The sequence below is a fragment of the Tiliqua scincoides genome, chromosome 1 (genome assembly GCF_035046505.1).
Source record: "Tiliqua scincoides isolate rTilSci1 chromosome 1, rTilSci1.hap2, whole genome shotgun sequence".
Lineage (NCBI taxonomy): Eukaryota > Metazoa > Chordata > Lepidosauria > Squamata > Scincidae > Tiliqua > Tiliqua scincoides.
The window spans coordinates 104782309-104800923 of NC_089821.1; the positions used below are offsets into that span (position 1 = coordinate 104782309).

The window sequence follows — 18615 nt, forward strand, 5'->3', positions numbered from 1 at the left end:
TGGGCAAAGCACATTGATCTGCCTTTTCAAGCAGACCTAGGTACTGACACGAGGACTCTTACTTCTACCTCCTTACCCAAGTGTTCCACAAAATGGATTCCCAAAGAGAACTTAGTGAAGAGCTTCGACTTTATCAATCCACTCTTCTTCAAGATGGCCTCAGGGAACTTTTGGAAGAGAATAAGTTTGTTGATTGTTCCTTAAAAGCTGGAGGTAAAAGTCTTCCTTGTCATAGACTGATTCTGTCGGCCTGTAGCCCTTATTTTCGTGAATACTTCTTCTCTGAACAGAGTGAGGAGAAAAAGAAGGAAGTGGTTCTCGAAAATGTCGACCCTGTCATCCTGGATATGATTGTTAAGTATCTTTATTCTGCCAGCATCGACCTCAATGATTCTAACGTGCAAGATATTTTTGCCTTGGCAAGCCGCTTTCAAATTCCCTCTGTTTTCACTGTGTGTGTGTCTTACCTTCAGAAGAGACTTGCTGTTGGTAATTGCCTGGCCATCCTTAGATTAGGGGTACTCCTTGACTGCCCACGACTTGCACTCACTGCCCGCGATTTTGTGTCGGACCACTTTGTGCAGATTTGCAAAGAAGAGGACTTTAAACAACTTGCCCCTCATGAACTCATCTCTGTTATTTCACCAGACAGCTTAAATGTTGAAAAAGAGGAAGTGGTTTTTGAGGCCGTAATGAAATGGGTACAGGCAGATAAAGAGAATCGAGTGAAGAGCCTTGGAGAAGTGTTTGACTGTGTCCGTTTTCGCCTGATGGAGGAGAAATATTTTAAGGAGCACGTTGAGAAGGATGATATAATCAAAAGCAATGCAGATCTTCAAAAAAAAATCAAAGTGATTAAAGATGCATTTGCTGGGAAACTGCCGGAGCCTACCAAAAGTGCAGGAAAGTCGGCCAAAGGAGAGGTGAACGGTGACGTTGGGGATGAAGATTTGCTCCCTGGCTACCTAAATGATATTCCTAGGCATGGAATGTTTGTCAAAGACCTCATTCTTCTAGTCAATGATACTGCTTCCGTGGCTTACGATCCCACAGAGAATGAATGTTACCTGGCAGCTCTGTCAGAACAGATTCCCAGAAATCATTCCAGCATCGTCAGTAAACAAAAGCAGGTCTTTGTGGTGGGCGGACTGTATGTGGATGAAGAGAACAAGGAACAACCTTTCCAGTCATACTTTTTCCAGGTATTAACATTTGCAATGTTAATTAACATTACATATTTCCAGGTATTTAGATGATTAAACATCTATTAGGTGTAGAATTTGTGAAGTGTGGAAACATTGTGTGTGTCATATCTATGGAGGGAGAGAAGTGATATTTTTATTTCATGATAACATGAGGAAAATGTTTCCCCTGTTATAATTGTCGCTCAAATCTCAAGCTAGGAGTGGAAAGTGAGTAAAACTTTTACAATGTGCCTGCATAATTTCTTGCTGCACTCATTTAACTGCCGCAGAATAAATAATGCAAAAGATTTACAAATTTTAGGCAGATTTGTTTATGAGGTACACAGGTCACATAACCTATCTTTTCTCAGCACAGAATATGGTGCCTTGGTGCCAAAATAAGATCTTTAGACCAGTGTATAGGCTAGAGCAGTGGTTCTCACACATTTAGCATCAGGACCTACTTTTAAGAAAAAGAATCTTGTCGGGACCCACCGGAAGTGATGTCATGACCGGAAATGACATCATTGAGCAGGGAAATTTTTAACAATCCTAGGCTGCATTCCTATCTACACTTACCCAGGAGTAAGTCCTATTTACTATCATTGCTAAAAGCATATACATAGTAGCTTGTTAAAAGTACAGGTCTGTAACATTTCCCCAAATGCAGTCACATGCTATGGTAGCATCAAGTCTAATATATTAAAAATAAAATATTGAAATGAATGGGGACCCACCTGAAATTGGCTCGTGGCCCACCTCATGGGTCCGGACCCACAGTTTGAGAAACACTGGAGTGTAATCTAGACACAGGGTTGCATCTCAGCTAGCGCGCCAACTGTCAGAAGCTTGCTCTGCAGCCAGAAGTTTTGTCCATGAATGGAAGGATTGTTCCGCTTATGGAAGGGGTCATTGTGCTTGTATTCATGAAGGAAGCTTCCATTTGTGGAGTGAGCCCTTGACAGCAGAAGCACTAACAAGGTTATTACCTTTGGACTATAATTTGAGTTTTGTTCTTCTGTGAATCAAAATGTGTCTTTGCAAGACTGAGAAGTATTGTACTTTCTCACAGCTGCAACAGAGAAGAGGTTTACTTGGTTTACAGAGGTTTACCAAGTAAACCTCGTTGGTTACTTGAGGTTTACTTGGTAACCAAGTAACCAAGATAAGACAGGTTTACCTCTGTCTTATCCGGATTTAATTTCAGCTTGTTCGCCCACATCCAGCCCCTAACCGCCTCCAGACAGCGATCCAGGACCCCAACCGCCTCCTCAGAATCAGGGGGAAAGGAGAGATAAAGCTGGGTGTCATCAGCATACTGATGGCAACCCACTCCAAACCCCCGGATGACCTCTCCCAGCAGCTTCATGTAGATGTTAAAAAGCATGGGGGATAAGATGGAACCCTGCGGCACCCCAAACCTAAGAGGTTGGGGTGCCGAACAGGCATCCCCTAGCACCACCTTCTGGGATCTGTCAGCCAGGAAGGAGCGGAACCACTTCAAAACAATGCCTCCAAGCCCCAACCGGGCCAGCTGGCCCAGAAGGACACCATGGTCGATGGTGTTGAAAGCCGCCGAGAGGTCCAGCAGGACTAACAGGGTTGCACTCCCCCTGTCCATCCCCCGACAAAGGTCATCCACCAAGGCGACCAAGGCAGTCTCCGTCCCGAACCCCGGCTGGAAGCCAGATTGGAATGGGTCCAGATAATCCGTTTCCTCCAGTACCCTCTGAAGCTGGGACGCCGCCACCCGCTCAATCACCTTGCCCAGGAATGGGATATTTGAGACCGGCCGAAAGTTGTTTAAATTAGTGGGATCCAGGGACGGCTTCTTCAGGAGGGGGCAAACCATCGCCTGCTTCAAGGCAGGCGGGAGCACCCCCTCCCTCAGAGATGAGTTCACCACCCTCCCCGTCCACTTGGCCAGCCGAGTTCTAAATGAGTTCTTTGCATCTGTCTTCACGGCAGAAGACCTCGGGCAGATACTGCTGCCTGAACAGCCCTTCCTGACCAAGGAATTAAGTCAGATAGAGGTTAAAAGAGAAGATGTTTCAGACCTCATTGATAAATTAAAGATCAATAAGTCACCAGGCCCTGATGGCATCCACCCAAGAGTTATTAAGGAATGGAAAAATGAAGTTGCTGATCTCTTGACTAAGATATGCAACTTGTCCCTCAAAACGGCCACGGTGCCAAAAGATTGGAGGATAGCAAATGTCACGCCTATCTTTAAAAAGGGAAAGAGGGGGGACCCGGGAAACTATAGGCTGGTCAGCCTAACATCTATACCAGGTAAGATGGTGGAATGCCTCATCAAAGATAGGATCTCAAAACGTGTAGACGAACAGGCCTTGCTGAGGGAAAATCAGCATGGCTTCTGTAAGGATAAGTCTTGCCTCATGAACCTTATAGAATTCTTTGAAAAGGTCAACAGGCATGTGGATGCGGGAGAACCTGTAAACATTATATATCTGGACTTTCAGAAGGCGTTTGACACGGTCCCTCACCAAAGACTACTGAAAAAACTCCACAGTCAGGGAATTAGAGGACAGGTCCTCTCATGGATTGAGAACTGGTTGAAGGCCAGGAAACAGAGTGGGTGTCAATGGCAATTTTTACAATGGAGAGAAGTGAAAAGCGGTGTGCCCCAAGGATCTGTCCTGGGACCGGTGCTTTTCAACCTCTTCATAAATGACCTGCAAAGTTTGCAGACGAAACCAAACTCTTCCGAATGGTGAAGACCAGAAGTGATTGTGAGGAGCTCCAGAAGGATGTCTCCAGACTGGCAGAATGGGCAACAAAATGGCAGATGCGCTTCAGTGTCAGTAAGTGTAAAGTCATGCACATTGGGGCAAAAAATCAAAACTTTAGATATAGGCTGATGGGTTCTGAGCTGTCTGTGACAGATCAGGAGAGAGAGATCTTGGGGTGGTGGTGGAAAGGTCGATGAAAGTGTCGACTCAATGTACGGCGGCAGTAAAGAAGGCCAATTCTATGCTTGGGATCATTAGAAAAGGTATTGAGAACAAAATGGCTAATATTATAATGCCGTTGTACAAATCTATGGTAAAGCCACACCTGAAGTATTGTGTTCAGTTCTGGTCGACGTATCTCAAAAAAGACATAGTGGAAATGGAAAAGGTGCAAAAGAGAGTGACTAAGATGATTACAGGGCTGGGGCACCTTCCTTAAGAGGAAAGGCTACGGCGTATGGGTCTCTTCAGCCTAGAAAAGAGGCGCCTGAGGGGGGACATGATTGAGACATACAAAATTATGCAGGGGATGGATAGAGTGGATAGAGAGATGCTCTTTACACTCTCACATAACACCAGATCCAGGGGACATCTGCTAAAATTGAGTGTTGGGAGAGTTAGAACAGACAAGATAAAATATTTCTTTACTCAGTGTGTGGTTGGTCTGTGGAACTCCTTGCCACAGGATGTGGTGATGGTGTCTGGCCTGGACGCCTTTAAAAGGGGAATGGACAAGTTTCTGGAGGAAAAATCCATTATGGGTTACAAGCCATGATGTGCATGTGCAACCTCCTGATTTTAGAAATGGGCTATGTCAGAATGCCAGATGCAAGGGAGGGCACCAGGATGAGGTCTCTTGTTATCTGGTGTGCTCCCTGGGGCATTTGGTGGTCCGCTGTGAGATACAGGAAGCTGGACTAGATGGGCCTATGGCCTAATCCAGTGGGGCTGTTCTTATGTTCTTATTCTGCATTTTGAAAAGCTGGATACCGTTGCTTCTGAATGGATTGGTCTTCCTCCATTGCCATCAGCCAGATGTCTTTTTGGTCTGGGTGAATCGGAGAACAAGATCTATGTGATTGCTGGCAAGGATCTCCAAACTGAGGAGTCTCTGGATTCAGTATTATGCTATGATACTGCGTAAGTGGCTTAATATTGTTTTATGAAGGCTTTGAGTGAGTCATCTGTTCAACTGAATGCCTTACTGATGTCCTCCTTCATTCCAGATCAGTCAAATGGAGTGAGGCTAAAAAGCTCCCTCTCAAGGTGTATGGTCATGCTACAGCATCACATAATGGAATGATATATTGTCTTGGAGGAAAGACTGATGATAAGTGAGTACCTGGTAGCTTCAAAATTCCCCAAGTTCTGAAAAAAAAATTGCTATCAAATATTTGCATTTCTGCCCTAGTTTGAAAACTCTGCTTAGCATTCACTGTGACTAAGGTTGGTGCCAGCATAGTTAAGGCCATAAGGAGGAATTCACAGCAGAGAGGAAGGAAGTTTTGAAAGGGTCCCACTGCCTGCCCTTTATCTCTTAAGAAAGAGGTATTATGTGCATACTGGATCAGTGTCATCTTAGTATGGAGCAAGTGGTGGCAGAGTTGACCCAGTTTTAGAATTAACCATTAATTTGGCTATACAGGTGTATGTAGCTTAACAACCTTCCGCTTAATGACGGATCGCATATATGATGGTGGTCAAAGCATAGCAACTAGGCTCTTAATGAGGCAATCATGTCTCACATAGCTTGTTGCAGAGTGTCTGTACAACGAAGAGCCCTTAATGCAAAGAAGAGGCAAGCTATCTCCAGTAGCATGTGCAGCTAGCCGGTGACTGGCAGGGAGTGTCTGTTTACACAACTAATAATAATAATAATAATAATAATAATAATAATTAATATTATTATTAACTTGGTATTTATATACGACCTTTCTGGTCATCGAATTACTCCTCTGACTTTATTCAAGGCGGTTTACATAGGCAGGCGTTTCCAAATCCCTCAAGGGGATTTTTACAATCATAGAGGTTCTCTCTTTCAAGAACCAACAGCATTTCAGAATGGGTCTTCCTGGTTTGGTCTCACTTCTGGCCTCCAGTTCTCCCATGCAGGCTGACAAGCAGCTCCATCTCTCACATGGAGGGCAGCCAAGACGCTTCTTGCTCACACCAACAGGTGGAATAACTCAGCTGGGCTTGTCAGCTGCTTCAAGGTTTTGCCATTCTCAGCCGTTCAGGGAGCTGCTGGTGTTCTCAAACTGGCGACCTTCTGATGTTATCTTTAGGCTAACGGAGGCTCTACCCTCTAGACCAGACCTCTTGCCCTAACAAAGGCACTAGATTGTGCTGAATGCTCACTTAACGACCTAATCACATAATAGGGATCAGAGAGAATATCCCCATCATTAAGTGTCCTACCACTTCATGAAACATTTGTGAAATTACATTTCACAATTACATAATTGCATTTGTGAAACATTTTGGAACTATACAGAAGCAGACTGTATCAGAAATCACCATTGTATTCAGTTCTTTTAAAAAAACAGCTGGGCAGAACACTGACAAGTCAAGTAAATGAGTTGCTGATTAAAAGTCAAATTTCTACCAGAAATGAAATGTCATTGGATTACATCCTAGATTTTTCTTCCATTCGCACAAGGGTTAATTGATTCCCTTCTTTCTATGCCACATGCCATCTTCCTGCAGAGGGTTTTCCAACCTTCAAGAGCAACTTTCTTAAGCTGCAGGAGATTGCAGAGCAAAGGGGGAAGATCTGCAAAAATGACCCCATCTTGTGTGAATGAAAGTGCATTCCGTTCACAGAACAGCATCTAAGGATAAAGTCCATTATTCTTTGAGGACTACTGTGACAATTTAGAAAGGGGAAGGGGGTCATGTTCATGGCATAAAAGGTTTGTTTAACCATATAGCTTACTTGCATCACTCTTCCTTAAAATTCAAGGTAAAGTTCATGAAGAATTGATCATTCTTTCGATCATGAACTGTCTTTGTTTTTACATATGTACAATGCCTAACAATATTTGCATGCTGTAATAGTGTGAAAGCTTCAGTTTTGTTTACACTAGAGGATAGCTGTAGACATGAAAGTGTATAAAATAGTGTTTTAAAAGGAAATTTTATTCTTTACATTGGCCAAAATCTTGGTTTACCTGTGGGCAAAGTAATTTTGAAGTCAGAGAATGGAAGCTGAAGGTGGTGGGCAAGTGTTTCTAGTGCTAGTTAAGGGTATGTATCATCATTGCCTTCCAGAATCTCTTACCTCTATGGCTGTGAAGTGAAGTGGGTAGAACTGACCTATGTCATGAAGCCTAAGTGCAGAATAAAACCATCTTTTCATTTATTTTGCTATGTCTATTCTGGTATATACATATTTCTAACAATATATACCTAGAGCTCTGAAGAATTTCAGGCAGATGCACTTTCCAGCTTAGCTCTGAACTGGGGAAGATGATGATTGATCCTGGAAAATCTGATGCATGCAAAGTGCTGAGTTTGACTGCTTTTTCCCTGCATCATGCATTTAATTGCCTGTGCATGAAACCCAATGGGCTTGAGCATAACATTTTCATTTTGATGTCCAGATGTATGCAATATTAAACAGAACATAACTTTTTAGAAAATACAGATAGGTCATCTGATAGAAAACAAAGAAAAACATGCTTAATTCAAGTAGTCTCTGCATCCTAGGATAATACAATTAAAAATAAATATGTATATACATGACTGACAAAATAGAAAGGTGTCAAATTATTTAGATATATGATTCCATTTCCACCTTATAAATGCTACATAAGTATAAGTAAGATTTACAAAATAATTAAAAGAAGACGTAAAGGTTTTATCTTAAAATTTAAGGTGATGTTCAGTGAAAAAAATTCTGTTTTGCTTCTAGTGTATCCAGATCAGTTTGTTTTTCTGTTGGAAATGTTGTCCAAATCTGAATAGTTGTGGCCGTCTTAAATTAAAATGTCTTACAACAGGTCATTCTGTCTTTTTTTGCTGTGATTGCTGACTTTTGATTTTTGAGGTACTCTTCATGTTGTTTATTTTATTCAACAGGAAATGCACAAACAGAGTATTCATATATAATTCCAAGAGGGGAGACTGGCGTGATCTTCCCCCCATGAAAGTGGCTCGCTCTATGTTTGGTATCGCTGTCCATAAAGGCAAAATTGTGATTGCAGGGGGTGTTACTGAAGATGGCCTCTCGGCTTCTGTTGAAGCATTTGATCTCACCACTAACAAGTTAGTGGGTTATTCATCCTCCCTTGTTTAAAAGCATGTACACATTATTGTCTGATTTTGTCCCTTTGCTACTTAGTATTTTTGTTAAGCATGTCTGAATGCTTAACAAACCCTGCTAACTGGGCAAAAAGGCAAGTTTGTCCTTAGTAGCAGAAGAGTAACTGTCCTCCTTTGGCATCTTTTCCAGTTGCTGCTGACTCTTCTGTATTTTTTTTAGACCGTGAGCCTTTTAGGGACAGGGGACCATTGATTGGTTGACAGCCCAATACTGTCGGGGCCGCTGGCCCATGGTACAGGACTGCCAAAACAGCCGCTACTTTATCCTGCAGGGTCAGGGAAGCAACCAGAGATCTCCTCTGAGTAATGGAACTTCAAGTCCCTTACTCTGTGTTGGGCCCCGGCAGCCCCTATGGGTCTATTCAGATCTGTACTAGCTATTTAGATCCATACTGGGCTCCGAGGCCTTGGTGGTATAGGATTCGACAGCAGCTAAGGCTGCCATTGCCATCCCCTCCCAGGTCTAAATAGTCCCCCACTCAGTTTTGCATGAAGGTGATAACTGTGGGAAAGCCCCTGTATTCCACAAGTAGTTAGAATCTGACCCAGTGTGTTTCCATGCCTCTTTTTGATGCCTGTGTTCTTCATCTTAACAAAATTATTTTGTTTTATTATACAGCAACATAGAAAAATGTTTCCCAGTCACTTAGCTCTCCCATTCCTTCTAGCGTTCTTTCTGTTTCTTGTTTTATTTTTATGTCCAATATTGTCCCAGTGGGAGGGGGAAATCCCCAAATATTGGGTATAGGTACCTTCTGCAAACTTGCGGTACTGAGGATAAAAGCCAATCTGTTTAAATATACATATATGGATTGTGTTTTACATATTTATCTGGTTCCTTTGCTGTATTATTTCATTAAAAGGCTGCAAGTCTTTTGAGCATAACTTTCACCTTTGGTAGTTATAGGCATGTTTTACTCGTATTTGCTGAGAAAATTTGTTCATTACAAAGTTCCCCAGATGTTGTCATTCCAGTTCTCCTTTAAAAGAGGCATAGATTCTTTACAGCATTGTGCTGACATATTTTTGCATTAATGCCTTCTATAAAAGTTTTCTTCCTCATTAATATATCCCAACATCAATAGCAACTAGGTTATTAACTAGAGTTCTAATTTCCACATTTTTTTTCATAAGACAACCCCACTAGACATGTCAATAAGTTCCACCTTGATCACAATTTTTTCCTATATATCCCAAAGTTTGACTTATATAGTATATGAATTTTTTTTCTCCTGCAGCAATAACCATATTTTAAAATGAACTTTGCATTTTTTTAAAATTACAGATGGGAAGTGATGCCAGAATTCCCACAGGAGCGAAGCTCTATCAGTCTGGTCGATCTGGCTGGTTCCTTATATGCTATTGGTGGTTTTGCTATGATTCAACTGGAATCCAAGGAATTTGCACCTAATGAAGTTAATGACATCTGGAAGTAAGTTTGGTTTGAATAATACTGTTTTTGCAAGCCTAAGAGACACAAATGTCATTGTATCCCAACATGACAATATGTGTTTTGTTCAGTGAAGAACAACAATTTTTCAAATTGTTGTAGCCTTTTAAAAATTATCTTCATTCCAATGACAGTATTCCAGTTCTTCATATGGAGCATGTTCAGTCAGTTTCTGAGACTACAAAATAGTGTACATTTCAGGCTTAATGTTAATATCCTGGTTTAACTGAAAATTGTCAAATTAGTTCATAGAATTGACTGAGATGTAACCTCTTTCCTCACTAACAGGACAACCTAATTTGCACACATCAGCTGTAGTTTTTTTTTTTGCTTGCACTATCTCTCTTTGCTTCTGGCAAATTGTGATCTGGGTTGCAGAAGCAGAACTGTGTCAGGGGCTGGTGATGAATTTTTCTATCTATTGCCTTTTTGGGTAGGAGGGTCTTGTACCTGACTGCCTCTTATGGCCGTGTCCTCGCCAACTTTCCAGTGCTGGTGCAGCCATGCCAATGGGGCTGCACTGCATCCTGCAGAGGGGGTGGGAGTGGGGCAGGAACATTTGTTCTATTAACTTGGGGATGCACTGTGGTTGCATCAGCACTAGAAAGTTTGATAGAATTGGGCCATAAGTTCATTTTAGCATTATGTTTTGTTGCCTTTTATGTCTGCAATGGAAATATGCCACAGAACTGTTCTTAAAACAAATTTTAGTGAGAGATAAAAAAAATACAGGCATGCGACGCTTAACAACTGTTCACTTAACGATGGATTGCATATATGACAGTGGTCAAAGCACAATAAAGATGCTCTTAATGAGGCAATTGCGTCTCCCATAGCCTGCAGCAGAGTGTCTGTTTACACACCAGAGAGGTTCTTAAAGCAAAGAGGCAATATATCTCCAGTAGCCTGTGCAGCCAGCTAGTGTCTGGCAGGGAGTGCTGTTTACACAACAAAGGCAATAGAGTGGGCTGAATGTTCACTTAATGACCTAATCGCTAAACAATTGGGATCGGAGAATGTATCCCCGTCAAGTGGCACATACCTGTACATTGAAACAATGTGACACAAGCACAAAGAAAGCATCAACAAAATAATCTCAAAAAAATTGGATCATGGAACAGGATCACACTATATGCATAAGTGATAATTCAGCGAATTACAATGTTAGCATTTGGATTCTTTAATCAACCCTTTACTGTCAAGACATTATAAAGGGCAGGATAATAAAGGCAACAAATAAATAATAGCCTGATATAGTGAACAAAACTAACACCATAACTGGTCTTCTACAAGTCATGTGCAGATGTTATGTACAAGAGACATGCAGTGGGGGCGTGGGGAAGGGAGCAAGAAGAGTGCACCAACAAGCCCCGTTCCTGTGTTGATGTTCACTGAAGCCCCGCTTCCATGCTCTGGAAGCATAGGGGCAGGACTTGCTGACATGTTCACCCTCTACCCCCCATCCCCAACTACAAATACATTGCAAACCCATTTAAGTCCACACAGGGGTACATTTGGCCTCTAATCCATGACTGGTATTTGTAAGTACTGGAAGACTGATGACAGCAACCAGTGTTTTTCAGATTATGTTCCAGGGAATTTCCTAAGTAATAGAGGACAGAATTTCTGAAAATCATTTTGCCCATTGCTGTAGATCTTCCCTACAGTGTTTAGGTGCATGTTATGTAGGTGTGTTTTAAAGTGCACACTCAGCTCATGCAGGGAAGCAATGAGGCCTTCTTAAACATGGCCATCACCTATTCTTATTATCAGTATTCATATTCTGATTTTCAACAACAGAAGTTCTCAGTTTACAAAGCAAGGGTTCCATGACCCAAAGAAACTTAAAATCACTAATTAACCATCCACACACTAGCAAATAGCCACCCAGAAGGAATGTGGTCCTGAAATGACCTACACTGATTGTGTACCCTGGAACAGTGTTTCTCAATCAGTGGTATAGCTACCACCAGTGATACTTGAGGTGATATCTGATGGTACTCGCGGATTCCCTGGACACCTGCTGCATGGCTGTAAGACCAGAAACAACAGTGGTAGGAAGCTTGGCTTGACAGGCAGAACTGCAAAGCATACTTTTCAGTTCTCGAAAAAGCCCTCCCGTCCACCCTGAGCCTCTTACTGGTGTTTGTTGCATTGCATCTGGTCTCCCAATCCAGAAGTAACTGGCGATGATGTCATTGCCAGTTACTTCCAATGGTACTTCGAATAGGTGAACCATGTGAAGTGGACAGCGGAGGACAAACATTGAGAAGTGCTGCCCTAGAAAATGCCCCCAAATACTCTAAATACTGGTGTTGCATGTCAGATATGGCAATTTGGAAAGTCTTGATGACAAATTGTGACAATAATTGACCAGTTGGCTACATATAATTCTTTTGGCTATGCTGTTTATCAATGTTAATCCAAATATTTTGGAAGGAGGTTTTAGTAGGATGTGTGTTTAGTAGGGTGGCTTGAAGTGCACTGAGAACATTCCAACAGAAGCAAGCAAGCAGCCATATCAACAGCAGAAAAGAGGACAACAGCCAGAGGGATGCGTGTCTGAAAATAGCTTTCCCCCAAAATGGCATCCCTGTCTGAGTTCTTACCACTGTACGTCACCCCTTTGTGTAGTATCACTTGTGCTGGAACATGCCTTGGTTAGCAATTCGTTTGCAGCTTATCTTTGTGGTGTTATGAAACAGAATGCTAGAGCAGAATGACCACCTTAAAGAACATGGGTAATTAGTGAGTTTTTGTGGAAAGTATTAGAAACGAGAGAGAGGCTTTGGTCAAAGATCTAAGCAGCTCAATATATATTCCCTTTTGCTCCTGCAGATACGATGATGAGAAGAAAGAGTGGTGTGGCATGCTGAAAGAAATTCGTTATGCCTCTGGAGCCTCCTGTCTTTCTGTTGGCCTGAATCTGTTTAAGTTGTCAAAGCTGTAAACTGAAAGGCTGGCTGCCTTGATATGAGGGATGATTTCTTTTTTTTTAATGGCCTCTGGATTTGTTGTGTAAGCCTACCCTGTACAGAACTGATAACTAACTTTACTCATCCAACTGTTAGTTTGTGTGTCTTAAATGTCTGCTAACTTCTGTAGGTTTAAAATCCCCTTCCAATTTTTACTAACAGTGTGAATTTGAAGTAAATTCTGCTGTAACATTGAATAAAATTGAATTTGACTAAAACTCAAGCTGAAAAATGCAGACTACTACAGTACTCTCGTTCTGCTAATGGTGGAATTTTTGCTGCAGCTCTACACAATGTGCACCGCCTGCCCAGCTCTTCCTAGTCTACCTTGCTCGCACAGAATTGTGCTGCTGTATTTCAAAACCTGTTTTCACTCTTTCTCAATACTGAAGGGCCGTGTAAATGTCCTATTGTAATGTAGTGTGCAAAACATTTCCTTCAGCAATAGCTACAATTCTTTTTAATGTACTGCACTGTAACCAATGTTGTCTGCTTTATCACCGTGCCCTAATAATTCTTTGGCTGTGACTGACATAGCACTTAACCTTTCTACAGTACAGCACTTTCTAAGTGCTTCATATGTAAAGGTGCCATCAAGGTAATACAATACACAAGTATTATCCCTTTCTTGCAACTGGGAAGTTGAAGCTGAGGGGGAGTGATTAGCATAATGCTAATTCAAACTGGGAAAACGCTGATTCACACCTTGTTTTCTTAGCTGCTGTGTTACACCAGCTCTTTTTAGACTTCCAATTTCATTTAATATACAGCATAGTCTCAGCAGGGTGTGTATATTCTTCCAAATATATTTTTATGGCAAAGCTGAGGTGGTGAATGAACAGAAAAGGCAGGCTGGGGAACTGTGTCAAGAGTGTAAGAGATAATAGCCATCGCAAGACAGAAAGCCCTGAAAAGTACCACAAGATCTACAGTGCTTTAGCAATCATTACTTTTTTTTTTAAGACGGAAAACTAAGGTGCTCAGAATTTCAACTTCTGTACTTAGCAGTATGGTTGAAGGGTTCTGTAGGTAATATGCTGAAAGCAAAATTACAGCCCACTTGACAAAAACATTTTTTAACCAAGAAAGTTTGTGATAATTTACCAGCTCAGATTTTCCATACAGTAATTGAACAATTCTAATTCTATACTAACTGTGACTGTACAAATAGAGGGAAACAATAGAGGGAATCAAGTGGGAGTAAAATACATTGGAAGGGTTCGGAATCAAAACTAAGTAAAAACAGTTACAATCTCATCTCACTATGTTCTTTAGAGCCAGATATGTGTTTATCAACTGGGTCTTACAATGCTTGTCAATTTTGGTCACTTGTGTAAGTTACACATATAGCTGTTGTATGATGACTGGAATGGATTGTTCTTGAATCTTAAGCCAAAGCTATGAACATGTTTTGGCTCCGTGAGTCTAATGGTTTTTCTATATATGTTACCCAGACTATTCACTAGATCTGTCAGTGATTGACTAGACATGCTGATGCACAATGAACACAGTCTGTCATCCAGTGCCAGTAGCCTCTGAAATGTTCTCTGTCCTATTCTCACTGAATTCCAAATTTGTGTCTTTCAAGTCATTGTTCTTCACGCAAACATGCAACCACTGTCCACCAGAGCATGACTTCTTGCTTTAGAAATCATTTGGAGGATTATATCTAGGAACACCTCTTGCTTCTAGAGATCAGTTTGGCTTCACAGTAAAATGCATGGTGATATTTGCTGATCATTAAGATGTGTAGCTGCTGGAGGAACTTGATAATTTGCCAGCGTTCGAAAGGGAAGGGAACACCAAGTTGTAATGCCTACTATTTAGGAAATTGTTCACTCTATTCAACCTGTGACTGTCACTCAGGCTGTGACAGTCTAACTAGTCCCAGTTATGGTTGTATCTTTCCTGCACTTTCAACAGCTGCAAGAGCAGACCTATAGAGGAGGGAGGATAGATACGTTTGTCAGGCTTCTCTGATCTACTTTTAATATCCTGACGGAGAGGGCTGCCTTCCATTAGTCATGTTTCAAAGGAGATAAAGTAGTAGCTTGGTATGATGATGAGTCCAAGTCCTGTTGCTTTTAAGTTTTTAGATGGAGATGGTACAAACAACAAAATAACCACATCATACATTCCACAGAAGGCACTGTTTGACTGAGAACTTGAGTTTAATTCAGTGGATGTCTCCACTTCCCCCCTGCTGTAGTTCCATCTATCTGAAATGCATTTTAATGACATGTGGAAGCAGGCCAGCCAATCGCTGAAGCCAACTGAAGCAGTTGTTTCATGCAGCAGATTGGCAGGGTGCTCACCTCTAAGAACATAAGAGCCCCGTTGGATCAGGTCAAGGACCCATCTATTTCAGCTTCCTGTATCTCACAGTGGCCCACCAATTGCCCCAGTGAGCACACAAGACAACAGACACAACCTGAGTGCTGGTGCCCTCCCTGCATCTGGCAATCAGAGGCAGCCTGCCTCTAAAGCCAATAGCTTACATATACCTACTGTGACTTGTAATCCATAATAAACATTTCTTCCAGAAATTTGCCCAATTTCCTCTTAAAGGCATCCAGGCAAGATGCCATCACTACATCCTATGGCAAGAAGTTCCACAAACTAATTACACACTGGATAAAGAAATATTTTCTTCTGTCTGTCCTAACTCTCCCAATACTCAACTTTCGTGGATGTCCCCTGGTTCTGGTGTTATGTGAGAGGGAAAAGAGCGTCTCTCTATCCACTCTGTCCATCCCCTTCATGATTTTGTATGTCTCAATCATGTCCCCTCTCAGGCACCTCTTTTCTAGACTGAAGAGGCCCAAACGCTGTAGCCTTTCCTCATAGGAAGGTGCCCCAGCCCAGTAATCATTTTGGTTGCTCTCTTTTGCACCTTTTCCATCTCCATTATACCCTTTTTGAGATGTGGCGACCTGAACTGGTTACAATACTCCAGGTGTGGCCTTACCATCCATTTGTACAACGGCATTACAATATTAGCTGTCTTATTTTCAATGCCTTTCCTAATGAGGAATTAGGCATGGAATTAGCCCTCTTCACTGCTGCCGCACATTGGGTTGACACTTTCATCGAGCTGTCCACCACTACCCCAAGATCTCTCTCCTGGTCTGTCTTACGCAGCTCAGAACCCATTAGCCTATATGTGAAGTTTAGATTCTTTGCCCCAATGTGCATGACTTTACACTTACTTACATTGAAACGCATCTGCCATTTTGCTGCCCAGTTGCGAGAGATCCTTCTGGAGCTCTTCACAATCTCTTTTGGTCTTCACCACTCGGAAAAATTTGGTGTCATCTGCAAATCTGGCCACCTCACTGCTCAACCCTGTCTCCAGGTCATTTATGAACAGGTTGAAAAGTACAGGTCCCAGGACAGATCCTTGGGGCACTCCACTTTCCAGCTCTCTCCATTGTGAAAATTGCCCGTTGACACCCACTCTCTGTTTCCTGGTCTTCAACCAGTTCTCAATCCATGAGAGGACCTGTCCTCTAATTTCCTGACTGTGGAGTTTTTTCAGCAGCCTTTGGTGAGGGACCGTGTCAAACGCCTTCTGAAAGTCCAGATATATATATATATATAATATAATATAATATAATATAATATAATATAATATATAATATCCACAGGTTCTCCTGCATCCACATGCCTGTTGACCTCTGACTGCTTACTCATCTCCACTGCTTCTTCTCTTGCTGGATTGAGAGAGAGGGATGGAGCAGAAAAGTGTGGAAGGAGAATTGTGGACTAGATAATCACACACTCCTCTCTTGCACACATCTTCTTCTGCTCTGCCCCCTTCTTCCTTGTTCTGTCCAGGGAAGAAGAGGCTGACATCAGGTATCAATGAAGCAGCAACTGGCATACCACCTCTGGTGCCAGGAAGTCTTGGCCTGGTCCTGTAAGGAAGTGAGCCATGGACAACTCTCTCAAATCTGCCTTTTAGTCACATTGATTCCAAGTGGTAAGACAAAAGCCTGATCCCTGGGGTAGCAAGAGCATGTCCCTACTTTGTCATCTGGTCTCCACAGATTTCAGGCATATTACAGGTTGGGAAGCCATGCTTCTTTACCAAAGCTGTACTTTTGTTACCAAAGAGTTGGACTAAATTTTGATGCAGCTTCTTCTATCTGAAGAAGCCTAATGAAATTTGTGCATATTGCAGGAACACTTGTAGGAACATGGGTGCATATCAGATGCATATCCAAATATGAATGCCTTCTACCCATACCGAATTGCTTTTCGTGTGTACGCTTAAATACACAGCACCACACAGTGCAACTGATCACACAGATGTCCTTTTCAAGGCAATTGGAGCAGGATCAAGACACTGAAATTTTTGCTACAGTACACTGAACTGAATCTCTTGGCTGCTCTGAACCTAATCAGATTCTTAAAACAAAAAGCACTAACTGATTCTAAGAAGCAGTTCATGTAATCAGGTATACAGCTTGCAAATGTATGATTGTTTTATTTTCCTGCTTTTTATCCTATTGAATATATTTTGTCTGTAGAAACCTTTTTTAAAAATTCAGTTTCAAAAAATGTTTTTTTCAAGTAAAATCATCATTGTATTAATTTTATATAATTTATTTATGAATTTATGTATCACCTTAAGGCCATGCCTCAGGTGTTGCACTGAAAGCATAAGAAGCAGGATAATAACAAACCAGTTACTGACCCACTTTTAAAGTCAGTGTCTGAACTGGAGAATTTAAAACAACAACAACACTGAATCCCCGTTTTCAATGGCTCAGATCCCTGCTGCAGAATTGAGCAAGAGTTGCAAATCCAATATAGCCATGAAGGAATCCCTTCTGTCATAATTTTAGATTCCCCACCTTTTTCACATAACCAAATGTGCACTATATCCATCATTTCTCGATTTAAAAGGGTCACAGATCTATTCCAAGCCCACTGTAACTTTAGCTAGCAACAGTTGGAGGGTGTTAACACTTTTATGTAATTCAAGTGTAAAGTAGAAATTAGTAGAAATTTTACAAGTAGAAATTAGACCTCAAATTTAGCTACAAGGTTACCAAAACCCCAGGTCCAAATCCAGCCCAGTAATGCAGAACTCAGGACGCTGGATAAGGAAATGCATTTCTATATGCATCAAAAGACTGATCACATTTTTGTGTGATCCAGATGAGAATCACAATGTACAGACAAATGTACAACGGCAGACATATGGATCTCAATAGCTGGGAATTGCATACCAGTGATTGTTGTCGTGCAACCTTAAAGATAATCTAAATTTTAAAAAATTCAATGAAACTAACATAGTCTTGAAAATATTTAATGTTCCTTGATAAAAGTCCATACAAAATAGCTTCATGATTATGTGTCTCTTCTTCACAGGATATCAAACCTTTTCAAATACTTTCTTCTTTAAATATTCTATCCATGCATCCTTTGATGACAATTCCATAGAATTCCATTCAAAATGAGGGATCTGAAAGAACACAAGAGTACTATTACTATTTCAAGAATCTATACAACACCAGTACAAATTATATGGCAACTTTTACATTTGATTGCAAACTGGTTTGGGGCAATAATGATTGGTAAAAACACTGCTGGAATTTCCTTCATCACATGTGAGCAGAGGAAGAACATAGATCAGTGGAGGGTGGCTAGTCCTTAGCATATATAGCATACTTTGCCCTACAACAGGGGTGTCCAAACTTTTAGGCAGGAGGGCCACATCATCTCTCTGACACTGTGTTGGGGGCCGAATTAATTTACATTTCAAATTTGAATAAATTTACATAAATGAATATATTAGAGATGGAACTTGTATGAATGAATGAATGTTTTGCAATAGCGCAAGACCTATAAAAATCCTTGCACAAAGCAAGACTAGCCTTTCCTTCACTGCTACTGCTACATCACAGATGTGAAACAGCAAG

General features: G+C 41.4%; 2 protein-coding genes across 2 annotated transcripts in view; one reads left to right on the plus strand and one right to left on the minus strand.

The window, feature by feature from the left end:
• KLHL41 (kelch like family member 41) lies at nt 1-18034 on the plus strand. Its single transcript, XM_066612151.1, has 6 exons — nt 1-1202; nt 4920-5077; nt 5164-5271; nt 8018-8203; nt 9546-9692; nt 12549-18034. The coding sequence occupies exons 1-6, from the start codon at nt 93-95 to the stop codon at nt 12658-12660; spliced, it is 1821 nt and encodes a 606-aa protein (XP_066468248.1). The 5' UTR covers nt 1-92; the 3' UTR covers nt 12661-18034.
• Nucleotides 17944-18615, minus strand: part of FASTKD1 (FAST kinase domains 1) — a 25993-nt gene continuing 25321 nt past the window's right edge. Inside the window, exon 15 of the mRNA XM_066612149.1 lies at nt 17944-18158. Within this exon, the coding sequence (XP_066468246.1) occupies nt 18069-18158 (90 nt within the window). The 3' untranslated portion in view covers nt 17944-18068. The remainder of the gene's footprint in view (nt 18159-18615) is intronic.